Source organism: Peromyscus eremicus, chromosome 14 (genome assembly GCF_949786415.1).
Source record: "Peromyscus eremicus chromosome 14, PerEre_H2_v1, whole genome shotgun sequence".
Lineage (NCBI taxonomy): Eukaryota > Metazoa > Chordata > Mammalia > Rodentia > Cricetidae > Peromyscus > Peromyscus eremicus.
This window is the reverse complement of record NC_081430.1, coordinates 40,280,985-40,294,395: the sequence shown is the minus strand read 5'-3', so window position 1 is coordinate 40,294,395 and position 13,411 is coordinate 40,280,985. Positions and strand designations below refer to the sequence as shown.

General features: G+C 42.0%; 1 protein-coding gene across 1 annotated transcript in view; it reads right to left on the bottom strand.

The window, feature by feature from the left end:
- The window catches only part of Tshr (thyroid stimulating hormone receptor), a 121,304-nt gene that overhangs the window by 28,697 nt on the left and 79,196 nt on the right, over nt 1-13,411 (bottom strand). Inside the window, exons 5-7 of the mRNA XM_059279757.1 lie at nt 12,289-12,363; nt 9,514-9,591; nt 5,300-5,368 (exon numbers count right to left, since the gene is read on the bottom strand). Of these exons, the coding sequence (XP_059135740.1) occupies nt 5,300-5,368; nt 9,514-9,591; nt 12,289-12,363 (222 nt within the window). The remainder of the gene's footprint in view (nt 1-5,299; nt 5,369-9,513; nt 9,592-12,288; nt 12,364-13,411) is intronic.

The following is a 13,411-nucleotide window of genomic DNA, read 5'->3' as shown; positions in this document are numbered from 1 at the left end:
GAAAGTGGGGTTGGCATCTGGGTATGTTGTGACATTCACATGGGAGTACTTCTGTGGGGAACCATTTTTTTTTTTCTACATGGCTCTCGTTAAAAAAATGATAGGGATCCACAGCCTAGCTCTTACATTAGTCTAAATGGAAACTGGATTGCTCTGTGGAAATCTTGTTCGTTACAGGGATCAAGGCACTTGTTTATTGACAGTAACAGGTGAGAAAGTGTTCAAGACTGTAGGAGGCAGAGGGGACAGCCAGCCTTGGAGCATATCCTATGAGCTGTCCAAATACTTATGCCGTGAGAAATAGCAGCCTTCTTAATCCTATAATCTTCTCTACCGTCATCTTTTCCCAGTGGCTCCAAGCTGTGGTGAATTACTTCTAATCAGCTCATGTGTGATGCTAATTAGCACTTTGTTTGTGTTGACTTCTCTGCTCATAATGATTACTGTCTTAGTAAGTCCTTAACACGTCGAAGTTTTTTTTATTTTATTTTTGGTCCGAATGTTTCCTGCTAGACAGAGGCTGAATACCTAGAATCCAGCCATAGAAAAATTCCTCTCAGAGAAGCAGACACTGCATGAGAAGCAACTCAATTCTAGAAGACTGGATAAAGAGAGAGTAGAAAGGTCCAGAGAAAGAACATGGGACTTAACTTATAATTGAGAGCAGTTCAACTTCTCTTGAGCAAGGACACTCATACTCAATGATCTGTCATCTGAGTGATGACAAGGTGTTTGGCTGTCAGTGAAACCACAGGGCGATGAGTTTTCACCCACTTGCCATGATTTTCACAAACTTCTAACTAACGACAGAATTGCTGCTGGATTCTGTGCTTGTCCTCAGCATGGGATTGGTCCAACTTGGCTGCGATAACATTACTCAGTTACACTAAAACAATGGGTGTAATTGAGGTCAGACCCGATAATTTCAGTACATCAGCATGAAGTAGATGAGTGTTGTTTTGGATGACAAATTATTTAAACTCAAACCTAGAGCTATGTAAACACAGTTCTAGAGAGATTGTGCTATTTCAATCTTTGAATCCTGTTAGGAAAATTATTACAGAAGGTTGATATGTTTTCCTTAGTTTGAAAACACAGTAAAGATTGAGCTGTGTTAAAAACATGGTGTGAAGGTCTAGAGAGACAGCCCGGGCTAGAGCACTTTCCATACAAGCTTGACTCCCTGAATTTGATCTCTGGGACCCAAACAAAGGCCTGGAGTGGTGGCACATATCTGCAATGGCAGCATTTCTGTGGTGGGATCTGTAAGGATTCGGTCCTTAATTACATCATCAGCCATGAGGGGCAGCACCAAGGCATAACCAACAGGATCAGAGGTAGAGACAGGAGAATCTACCTGAAGCTTGTGGACCAGCTAGTGTCGAGTACACTGTGCAGGGAAAGAGACAGTAAGAGAGATCCTGCCTCAACAATGTGGAAGGCAGGAAGTGATTCTCAAACATCCTCTCAGATTGCTAGATGCACACAGTGACACATGGGTGTACACACACACACACACACACACACACACACTAATTAATTAATTAAAAACCACATATAATAACCATGGAAATATGACTTATTTTCCCTTCATCTAAGGATCAGTCCTTCTCTTGAGGGGCCCCTGATAATGACCATCAATTTCAATACACATTGAATTTACATGATATCTTTTCCCTGGAGTGTTGAAAAGTAGGAAAAAATAACTTTTCCTTAATCAAAATAAGGTACTTTGGAGACGATGGGAAGCAGATGGAGCAGAGTTCCTGTTTGGATTCCCAACACCGACTGGGAAACGCTGATTTGTATTCTATTATGGTTAGATCTGAGCTTTTTAGCCCTGAAGTATTTTTATCCTGACACTTCTTTTCTTAATCAAATGCTTGTCTTTTAACCTTTATCAGAGACACAAAGATCCTCCTCATCGAATAGCTTCCTCTACACCAAAGATCTGCAAACTGTGACCCATCAGTCGGCGCCTTACACCTGTTCTTGTCAATGTTTTGTTGAAAATACAGCCATATACATGTATTTATGTGTTGATTTCGCTGTTTCCTATGACAACAGAAGCTGATACATTTGTGTGTGTTTATGGGCGTGGGTATGCATGTGCTACAACACACGTGTGGAGGTTATAGGACCACTTCGGGTTTCAGTCCTCACCTGCTTCCTGAAACATGGTTCACCACCATGTATGCCAGCTAACCACAGGCTTACGTGGGTTATCTTGTCTTTATTCCTGTCTGGCAGGAGGAGTGCTGGGATTACCAGTGCATGGTACCATGCTGGGTTTTGTGTGAGTTCTGGGGATCTGAACTCAGGTCCTTGTGCTTGCATGGCAAGTACTTTACCTGCTGAGTGATTTCCCCAGCCTGACTTTTTCCATGTGTCTGAGCATGCATGTGCTCGCGCGCGTGTGTGTGTGTGTGTGTGTGTGTGTGTGTGTGTGTGTGTGTGTGTATGTGTATGTGTGTGTGTGAATGTGTCTAGAGACCAGAGTTGATATTGGGCACTCTCTAACTTTGGACTTTGGAGCTCACCAATTCAGCTACATTGTCTGGCCAGCAGACCCTAACTCTGTCCCTACCCTACAGTGCTGGGACTCCAGATGCACTCTGTGGCACTGGGCTTTTGCACAGGCTCTGGGGATCTGAACTCAGATCTTCACGCTTGTGCGGCAAGCCCTTCATCAACTGAACCATTGTCTCCGCCCTCCTTTCAGAGCTCTGTAGACATGAGCAGGATGTCAAACACAAATAGGGTGTACTTCGAAGCAACAATGGTCAATTTTAATGCTTGCTAACTGAATTATCCATTATTGAAAGTCTTAGTCTCCCAGAATTCTGGAAAGGCAGCTTTGATTTAGGCAAGAGTGGAGTCCATATACTACATTTGGGAGCCATTTACTCAACTCTAGTCTCTCTGGTTGGAAGTTTTTAAAATGTTTCTGTCCCCGAGCTTGCTGATGTGGTTCTCTGTTGTCTCAATGCTAAGTTCTTTCTGCTCCCAACATCTACAACAGTACTATCATGCTTTGAAGTATTTATACCCTGGGTACCTCTAAAGTCACAATTATTTTTAAGAGATCCTAATACTCCACAGGAAAATTAAATTACTAGAGCCATTTTTCCTATGTGTGAAAGCTTTAGAATCAAAGAACATATTTGGTGGTATTTGCATAATATTAAATGCTGATCTTTAAAAAAAGCATAGGATAAATTTAGAGAAAAATCATGCTGATTTCTCCAAAGTAGCTGGCCAATATCTTTGGATACTCAGCACTTGGATATTTTCTGGTTGATGCTGATTTGGGATTGGATAAATTTCCTGCTTATACACTTCGATCCTTGGTGTCGCTGGGCTTGTATTGACTTCATAAGAATGTAATTTTCATTGTGAGCAGGAAGCATGTTGTGTTTGCTTATTTTGTGGCTAGCACAGGGCTTTGTGCGTTGCAGGCACACAGTAGCTATGCTGAGAAGTCAGTGAAGGGCTGTGTGAGATTAGTGTAATCAAGTGAAGACAGAAGGAGGGGCTTTCCACTTTTGTCAATGACTTGTATTGACGAGAATTACGTACCCTGTGGTGTCTTCCAGAGCTTCCTTGGTAATTATATACTAAAAAGATAACTGAAATCAAACCATAACAAACCCGCCCTACCAAACAACCAACAGAATGATATTCGTCTTCCAATAGAGACTAGAAGGAAGCCCCCAAACCCAAGAGCTAGACTCCACCTCAACAGGATGTAGAGAATCTTACCTAACTATAAGAAATTCAAAACTTGTTACCATTTATGTTTTAAAATGGAATCATTACAGAATCTAGTGCTTAACTTGCAAAATAACAACCAAAAGCACTTAATCTCCATGCGTGCTCTTTTCCACTCAGGCCCTCTGCACATAGTTGTACAACTAGTTTACCTAAAATGTAGTCCATGGGCTACAGCACCAGCATTGTGAGAGAGTGTGTTAGAAATGCAGAACCCCACAGCCCAGCCCAAATCTACTGAATCAGAATGTATATCTCACAAGATCCTTAGATGGCTTGCATGTCTAATAGTATTTGAGAAGCAACGTAGAACACAACACATTTAGACTCATAAGGCCTTCAGATTTTGTAATGATCAACTATGAAGGAATGTTTTAAAGAATAGGAGAATATAGAATCACAAAAAGTAGTAAGTAACACGTCACTGTAAGAAATGAGCAGTTAAATTTGAGGAGAAAATACTAGATAACTTGGAATTAAAAAATATAGCTGGGTGGTGGTGGTGGTGGTGTACGACTTTAATCCCAGCACTTAGGAGGCAGAGGCAGGTGGATTTCTGTGAGTTTGATACCAGTCTGATCTGAGCTAGCTCCAGGACAGCCAGGGCTATACAGAGAAACCATGTCTCAAACAAAACCAAAAACAAAACAAATAAATAAAAAAATATATAACTGCTAAAGAAATAAAAAAGTATTGCAATGTCAAGTGATGCATATCTTTAATTGCAGAACTTGAGTGGCAGATGCAAGCAGATTTCTATAAGTTCAAGCCAGCCTTATCTACATAGCTAGTTCCATGACAGCCAGGGTTACATAGTGAGACCTTGCCTCAAAACAAAACAAGCCGGGTGGTGGCAGTGCACGCCTTTAATCCCAGCACTCGGGAGGCAGAGCCAGGCAGATCTCTGTGAGTTCGAGGCCAGCCTGGTCTACAGAGCAAGATCCAGGACAGGTACCAAAACGACACAGAGAAACCCTGTCTCAAAAAAAACAAAACAAAACAAAATAAAAAAAAAAAAAACAAGACAAAACAAAACAAAACAAAAAAGAAACAAAGAAAAGGTATGGCAAGACAAATAAAATGTAAGTTTTTTTAAATTTTGTTGTTGTTTTGTTTTGGGTATCATTTATCTTTTAAAAAAGAAAAAGCATGTCAAACCAAATTGAGTAACTCTTTCAAAACAACTTTGGATGCAATAATACTCTTTTCACTTCATGTAATATCAGATGAATATTTGCAGACACACACACACACACACACACACACACACACTCCTGTACCCCTGTAAGATACCTGATGGTGACAGCATATATCTCCATTTTATTGAGAACGAGAGCTTTGGGATTTAGAACTGGGGCCAACATTAAGTGTCCACTTCGAATGGCCCTTGTGAAGTTCCTTTCAGCATTACTTTCAAAGTTTGAGATACTTAAAAATAGCTCTCAACAGAATTCAGACTCTCTGGATGGTCCTTCTGGGGGTGAGATGTGGGGAATGGTGGCAGTTTCCATGGTTACCCTAAACTTACACAGCATCCAGCTTTGTTCCATTGAAAGCGTGTCCTTGAATCGAAGTAAATCCATTGTTGTATAGTTTCCTAAAATCAAGAGAAAGAGAGAAAGAGAAAAATCAGTGGTCATCTAGCTCAATGGTGAGTACTGGCCTAGCATATACAAGGCCCTGAGTCAGCAGATTCCCAGAACTGAATAAATAAGTAAATAAAATAGCTGGCCTGTGAGATATGTGTTGTTCCTTTTTAAATAATTGGACTTCATCTCTTCAGTATCAGCAATGTGCATAAAATTTCACTCGTCATCCATATGCATTCCTCAAGAAGGAAAAAAAAACCTCACACTATGTCTTATGTGGGGCATAAGATATTTCCAAGTTTGAAACTCCATTCTCCAGAATTAGGAGCCAGTGAGTTAGACTTTCCCCAGAAGCTGACTTACTCTGAAGAACAAAGGTTTGCAAAGGATTTTTTTTTTTAAAAAAAGGTTTATCTCTATTATTTTTTAGGGGTTGTATGTGTGTGTGTGTGTGTGTGTGTGCGTGCACATGCATGTGGGTGCAGGTGTCCATGTGGGCTCGAGAGGGCATTGGATCTCTTGGAGCTGAGTTACAAGCAGTTGCAAGCTGTCCTGTGTGAGTGCTGGGAATCAAACTCAGGTCCTCTGCAAGATCAGCAAGCACTGTTAACTACCGAGTCCTCTCTCCGCCCCTGGGATTTTTAAAAAATGTGGGCATATGAAAGGGAAGGAAGTTTCAGATGATGGTTAAGCTCATGTCAACACTGGAAAAGGGAGAGCAGTTTCTTAAGATGACCATTTGACAAGACATTCATCTGAATGCATAGACTGTTATTTTTAAATTTAAAGTCTTATTTTGTCCCCTCTCTCTAAAAACAAAAACAAAAGCCAAAAAAAAAAAAAAATGCTTGGTCTCATAGTTTATCACAAACCAAATGCTTAATAGTTATAGGTGGAATTAAACTGAGCCTCACAGATGACTCTAAGAAGGTAGATAGGTCATGCCCTTTTGTGGTAATTTTTTGAACATTTTAACATGCTATTAATTTTTTACCTCAATTTCCGGGAGCCAGCCTGAAACGTTACCACTCATTTCCTAGTAAAGTTACTGAGACATGGGAGCGACTTGCCAAGAACTTGCTAGTCTAAACTTGGCTAGGGATCAGGATCCTTGACCTCAAATGCAGTGCTCCTCATCTACCAAGAACACACCTCTGCAAGAGAAGGGACCCCAGTCTTCAGAACTCCCAAGGTATGTGGCACTCACAACTGTTGGTAGTCATTGGCCACAATCAGGCACTGCTCCCAGGAATTCCTCAGAACAGGCAGGGGAGAATTTCAATAATAATTTTTATTTTATTTTTTTTTTTGAGACAAGGTTTCTCTGTGTAGCTTTGGAGCCTGTCCTGGAACTCACTCTGTAGACCAGGCTGGCCTCGAACTCACAGAGATCTGCCTGCCTCTGTCTCCTGAGTGCTGGGATTAAAGGTGTGTGCCACCACTTGGCTTCAATAATAATTTTAATCTACTACTTATGGACTTGATAAAACAATAACTACAGAGGAGACTCCAAGTTTACAACCAGGCCTGCGTCCGCCACTTAATAGCTGGGTGATCCTGAGACTCTCATATCCTCTCCCATTCTGCTGTTGTATCTCTAGAAATATGATGCTAATACCTCATTACAAGTTGCTAGGGAGACCAAGTCACTATATCTAATAATGCTGAATACTTAAAAGATGGCATGTTAAAGGAGCACTCTAAAATCTAAATTCATTCTAGATAACTGTGGGAAACTGAGGAATAATCTCATGGTTTTGTTGTTGTTTGTGTGTGTGTGTTTTTTTTTAAATGACTGAGTTTATTTCTCGTTCCTAAAGAATTATGGGTGTGGACTGCAATCCATTTTCCAAGAACTCAGGCACAGAGAGTGAAAAACGCTAATGGATAAAGTCCACTTTTCCCGAACTGCAACTCCTTTGCAAATATGTGAAAAAAAAATGATGCACTTTTTTATTTTCTCCAAATTTGTCCTTGATGGGCTGGGAGAGATGGGTCAGCCAGTAAAATGCCAGCCATGCAAGCATGAATCTGGATTCCTAGAGCCCACTTAAAAAGTCAAGCGTAGCAACATGTGCCTGGGACCCTTGTCCTGGGGTGGAGTGCACGCAGGTGGATACTTGAAGCTGGGTGGGCAGCCAGCCTAGCTGAACCGCTGAGGTTCAGGGTCAGCCAGAGACCCTGGCTCCAAAAATAGGAGCGGAGAGTGATCAAGGAAAAAAAAAAGTCTACCTGTAAGCTTCCACATACACACACACACATGTATACACCTACACAAACAAGTACACACACACACACACACACACATACACACACACACACACACACACACACACACAATGTTCTTGGTTTGAGTTGTGCTTTAAAGACTAAAACTTCATGGAGACATAGGTCCTGAAAAATGTAAATAGCAGAGACAGGAAGAAGCGGGGACATGGGCATGGATTCTGCTGTTAGACACTTTCCTTGTACATTTAAAATTTTGAGCTTGATTGACCTTCAAGGAAGAAAAGGCTTTTATAAAAATATAATTAAAAAAAATCACCCGGAAAAATAATGGACAAACCCATGCCATTCCCACCTCTACAGCCAGGATTCAAACATTGGGTCTCAACGGAGGCATTGGACTGCTCTGGTTGGAAAGGGAAAGGAAGTCCTGGGGAAAAGTGTTACAAGGGGAAGCTAACATTCTGAAAAAAAAAAAATAGCTGAGAATGTAGGAGCTTCCTTGGGAAGAATGCTACCCAATACAATAGAAACCTTTACAGAGGGTATGCATGGGACTGAGCTGAGAACCCACTGCTGCTCAAAGTAGAGGTGGCCGAGTTGGAATCACTTGTCTTTTCCTAAGAGCTCTGCCCTCATTGAGAAAAGGATACTTTGACCTGACCCACCAGAGGAGAACAGCTGTGATCTTTCACATAACCCAAATGGATACATCAGCAGTGGTTTGGAAAGGAGGGTCCCTGCGAAAAGCTGAGTGGAGGCTTGGATCAGTTTCGCTAGGGAATAAGTAAATCAGATTTGCAGCCAGCAAAGACTCCAGGCTGTAGTGTGACCAGAGACAGAGAACTTGGGTGGCCGTCCAGGTAAACACAAAACCAACCAACCAAACAAACAAAAAACAGTAGCCTTGGGTGGGGGTAGTGTGTGGGATATAGGGAGAAGGGTCTGCAGAGGTAGCCCTAACTCTACTTTGTGGCTAACACTATGAAAGGACAGATTTCTATCAGCTTGGAGAATTAACTGATCTTCTTTCAGTAGATCTTTTCCATTAGAAAATTTTATTGCTATCCTTGATTTGGCATCAACTTTGGTTTGTTTCTGTGCTTTGAAGCAGGGTCCGGAACTTGCCACAAAGCCAAGGATGATCTTGAAACTCAGATCCTCCTGCCTTCACTTCCCAGGTGCTGGGATTTCAGGCGTGGGCCACCATGCCCAGTTTAAGGGTACGGGTGATGGAATCCAGGGCTTCGTGCACGTCAGACCAACACTATACTAACAGAGCTATAGCCCCATCCTTCAGCATCTACTTCTGAACAACCGAAGAGCAGGTCGTGTTCTGAATAAAAGCACTATGTTTTCTGTTGAGCAAGCAGTTATAGGAACTATGTCATAGTCTGTGATCTCTGAGAGAAAGTGTAATTACAGACTATGAAAAGCCCTCTGTGGCACTAGTCTTTATTCAGGGAATCTGTGAAAGTCACATTTACTCCATGGAGTTTCCATATAGAATGGGGATATTTGGATGTCGGATGATGTACCATAAAGCCTACAGGTCAAATCTGATCCACATTCTGTTTCTATAAAGGGACTTAATCGTAACACAGACTTACGTATGCATTTGGCTGCTTTTGCTTTTCAGTGGCAGTTGCTATGAGACAGTGCAATGTGTACAGCCTACCTGACCCTTCTCAGAACAAATGACCAGCCCCTGCCATAGAGAATATGCAGTTCTTATCGTCTCAATCTGTTAGTGGTCTGTAGAATATCACACCACAAGGCCACACTCAACTACATGAAATCCTTCCAGTCACAGAGTGTACATTGGCATGCTTCTGTAAAACTCAGACACATTTTTAGCTGGAAAAACTAAGACAATAGCCTCAGATAAAATCCAGGGGCTGGCAAGAGTGAAACTGGAAATACTCACAGGGTCAAGGTTTCATTGCACAGTCCCTGAAATGCATTTTCAGGGACTGAAGTCATGTAAGGGTTGTCTGTGATTTCACTGCAAGAGAAAATGATAAAAACAGTTGAGGGAAGAACGCCGGGAATGGGTTCTTGCTGCACAGATGCACTTCAAAGAACCAGCCATCATACGGCTCAGTTTCAGCTGCTTCTTTGACCCGCTTCTAATCACTGGTGGTCGTAGGAGGTGAGGAGAGCTGTTCTAGGGGGGTACACACTCAGACTCAAGTGTACATCAAGCAAACAAACTCCAGTGTGAGCTGAAGTCTCTGCTTTACTCCTTGTCTCAAAGCAGCTGGAGCTCGGAGACTTCTGAAACTGTAACACTATGTCCATAGCAACTAGAATTTTCTATGTCCATAGAAGGATCAGGAGAAAGGAAAAGGCTCAATGGATTTTCTTTCATGAGTATCATTAGAATGTCCTCCATTTGCAAAACACTGCCAGGCAGGTGCTCCCAGAAGACTGCTTATGTTTAAACAGAGTTTATCTGTAGCAAATTTTTTTTTCCTGGAAAAAACAATATTAAGAGTTTGCAGCATGCCAGGCGGTGGTGGTACACACCTTTAAGCCTACCCCTTGGGACACAGGCAGATGGATCTCTGAGTTCGAGGCCAGCCTGATCTACAGAGAGAGTTCCAGGACAGCCAGGGCTATACAGAGAAAGCCTGTCTCAACGAAAAATGGGGAGTGGGGAGGGGGTGAGTTTGCAGCTAATCATTCTACACTTTGCTGGCTCAGCAGGGCAAATTCAACCTTTGCAGTTCTCCTGCATACATACTTTTTCATTTTCATTTGAATAATTAGGTAAGACAACTGGTCTATATCAGAGTTTTTGGAAAAAACAAAACAAAACAAAACACCAGACAGTCAATCAAAGGCATGCCCTTGACTGCTCTGTTGAACTCAGATCACACACTCATTTGAATTTTCTAGTCCTTTGCTTCACCGTTTATTGAAAAAAAACAAAAACAAAAACAAACAACTTCCCTTTATACTTTGAGTGAAGCAAGTATGATGCCTAGGAAAGTGAAAAGTTATCAGAAAATATGAAAAATAAGGTATCACTCTTATCTAAACCCCCTCCCCCATTCAGCCACTCCCCTCAGAAATCATTCGATCATTTTTCCCATTTAAAAATTAAATGTGGGTAAGGGAGCCTTGAGACAGCTCTGTGGGTGAAGGCACTTGCTTGTCAGGCCTGCCAACCTGAGTGTGACTCTGGGAACCTACACAGTGGGAGAGAACCAACTCCTTCTTGTCGTCTTCCAACCTCCACGCTCCACATAACGACACATATACACTAAATAGATCAATGTAAAACATAAAATACAATAGGCTAGGAATCATTCTGCTTAATTAAGGTGGGAAGACCCTCCCTGAAGGTGGGTGGCACCATTTTATGGGCTGAATTCTGGTCCTGTAGGAGTAGAGGAAGCCCATTGAGTTGCAAGGAAGCAAGGCAGTGTTTATTGTCTCTTTACTCTTTTTATTTATGTATGTATTTATTCATTTATTATGTATACAGAAGAGGGCACCAGATCTCATACAGATGGTTGTGAGCCACCATGTGGGTGCTGGGAATTGAACTCAGGACCTCTGGAAGAACAGTCGGTGCTCTTAACCTCGGAGCCATCTCTCCAGCCCCTGTCTCTTTACTCTTGACTATGAGTATGATGTGACCAGCTGCTTGACTTCCTGCTTTGACTTCCCTGAAATGATGGTCAGTAACTTGGAACTGTAGCCAAATAAACCATCTCCTCCTGAGTATGTGTACCTTGTGCCCATGGAGGTCAGAAAGAGGTATAGGATCCCTAGGAACTGGAATTACAAATCATTGTGAGCTGCCACATGGGTGCTGAGAATTGAACCTGGATCTTCTACAAGAGGACTTGAGCTCTTGACCTCTGAACTATTGACTCAGCCCATCTCTCCAGCCCCCTCACCACTGTTGTCTTTTGATGACAGAAATGAAATCAGAACAACAATAAAACTGTTGAGTTGACTTTCTTCCCCCTCTATAATGCTCTCCCAAAATTCTCTCTTGACCCCTGTCTTAATTAGGGTTGTTATTGTTGTCATGAAACCATGACCAAAGAAACTTGGGGAGGAAAGGATTTCTTCAGCTTATGCTTCCATGTCACAGTTCATCATCAAAGGAAGTCAGGACAGGAACTCAAGCATGGCAGGAATCTGGAAGCAGAAGCTGAGCTGAGGTCATGGAGGGGTGCTGCTTACTGGCTTGCTCCTCATGGCTTGCTCAGCCTGCTTTTTTATAGAACCTGGGACCACCAGCACAGAGATGGCACCGCTCTCCCCTCTCCCCTCTCCTGGGCCCTCTCCCCAATCACTAATTTAAAAAATGCCTTACAAACCTGCCCACAATCCGACTTTACAGAGGCATTTTCCTAGTTGAGGTTCCCTTCTCTCAGATGACTTTAGCTTGTATCAAGCTGACATGAAACTACCCAGCACAAACCCATTTCAACTCAGCTTCCTACCGTCATTATCCTACAAAAACTGTTTTTGTCAGAATCACCAGTGGCCCTCAATTTGTGAACTCAGTGGCCATTCCTCACTTGTGCCTGACTCCATTCTTCAGCATAGTTACCCTGCTTACTGCTGTCTCTTGGAATCCATTGTTTTTCCTGGCTTCTACCAGTTCCCATGACTGCACCCCAGTTCTTTATCTGGGGCAATCAAAATATACCAAATACTGCATGTTTAGCATACTTACAGTATAAAGAATACATCAGTGGAATAAATTTTGGTCAGGTCAGGGAATATTCTAAGTCCAGTGTTGAAAATGCCACTAAATTAAAAAAGAAGAAATGTAAGTTTAGGTAAGAAAATCAATACCTAGGAAGTGTACTGTAATGGCTGAAATCATAAGTTTATGAGGTAAATCCCAAATCCTCTACTTAATACCTCATGACTGTGGCAAGTGCTAACCCTGGAATGGGATGGTATACCTTCAAAGCATGGTAATTTAATCCAGTCAATAATAGTGATACCTATGCTCTGCTTAGAATTCTCTGTGGATATTTTGAACCTAGTGAGATTCCTAGACATAGAGCAAGGGACAAGGGAGAGGGGAGGAGAAGAGAGGAGAGAAGAGGAGAAAAGAGGAGAGAAGAGAGAGAGAGAGAGAGAGAGAGAGAGAGAGAGAGAGAGAGAGATATTTCTGTTTTAATTGGAAGACTGTGACACTTATATCAGCTACTAGAACATAACTAGTAGAAACTGTAAGTTTTGAAAGGCTTGGTATGGAGAAGGAGAGGCTTAGACCCTACCCAGCTCTTCTAGTGCAAAACAACTCAAGTTTCACTGATACACTTTCAAAGGCAATTCAGTCTTGATTACTTCTAAAGAGAAAAGACATTGTATTGAAGAGGCAGCAGGAGCCAGAGAACTCAAAACAAATAAATGGGATAATCCAGGAGAGAAGTGATATTTCATGTGTGTATATGAAATATGGCAACGGTTCAGCTATGGTTGGGGGTTCATGAAAAAGAGCAGGACAAAACGCCCAGAGAGTTCAATGGAGGCAATAAATGTAAGGTTAACGAGACTTGAACCATGACCTCTCTACTCTCTAAAACCCACTAAATGAGTTCTTTTCTTCTTTGATGTCTCCCTAATTATCTGATTAATCATCTACTGAGTTGAAAGCAAGTCCATAAAAGGATTGACTGCTTTGTCCCACAAGATACCTTTAAGCCACACGTGCCGTTACTCTGGAGTCTCCCTCTCCTACCCCTGCAACAGGGGGTTGTTTCCAGTTCTCCCAAGTGAGTCATGCAGCTTCATGCTTCTACCTTTATCCTGGTACCTGAATTTTTCTGAATTATTTCTGAATA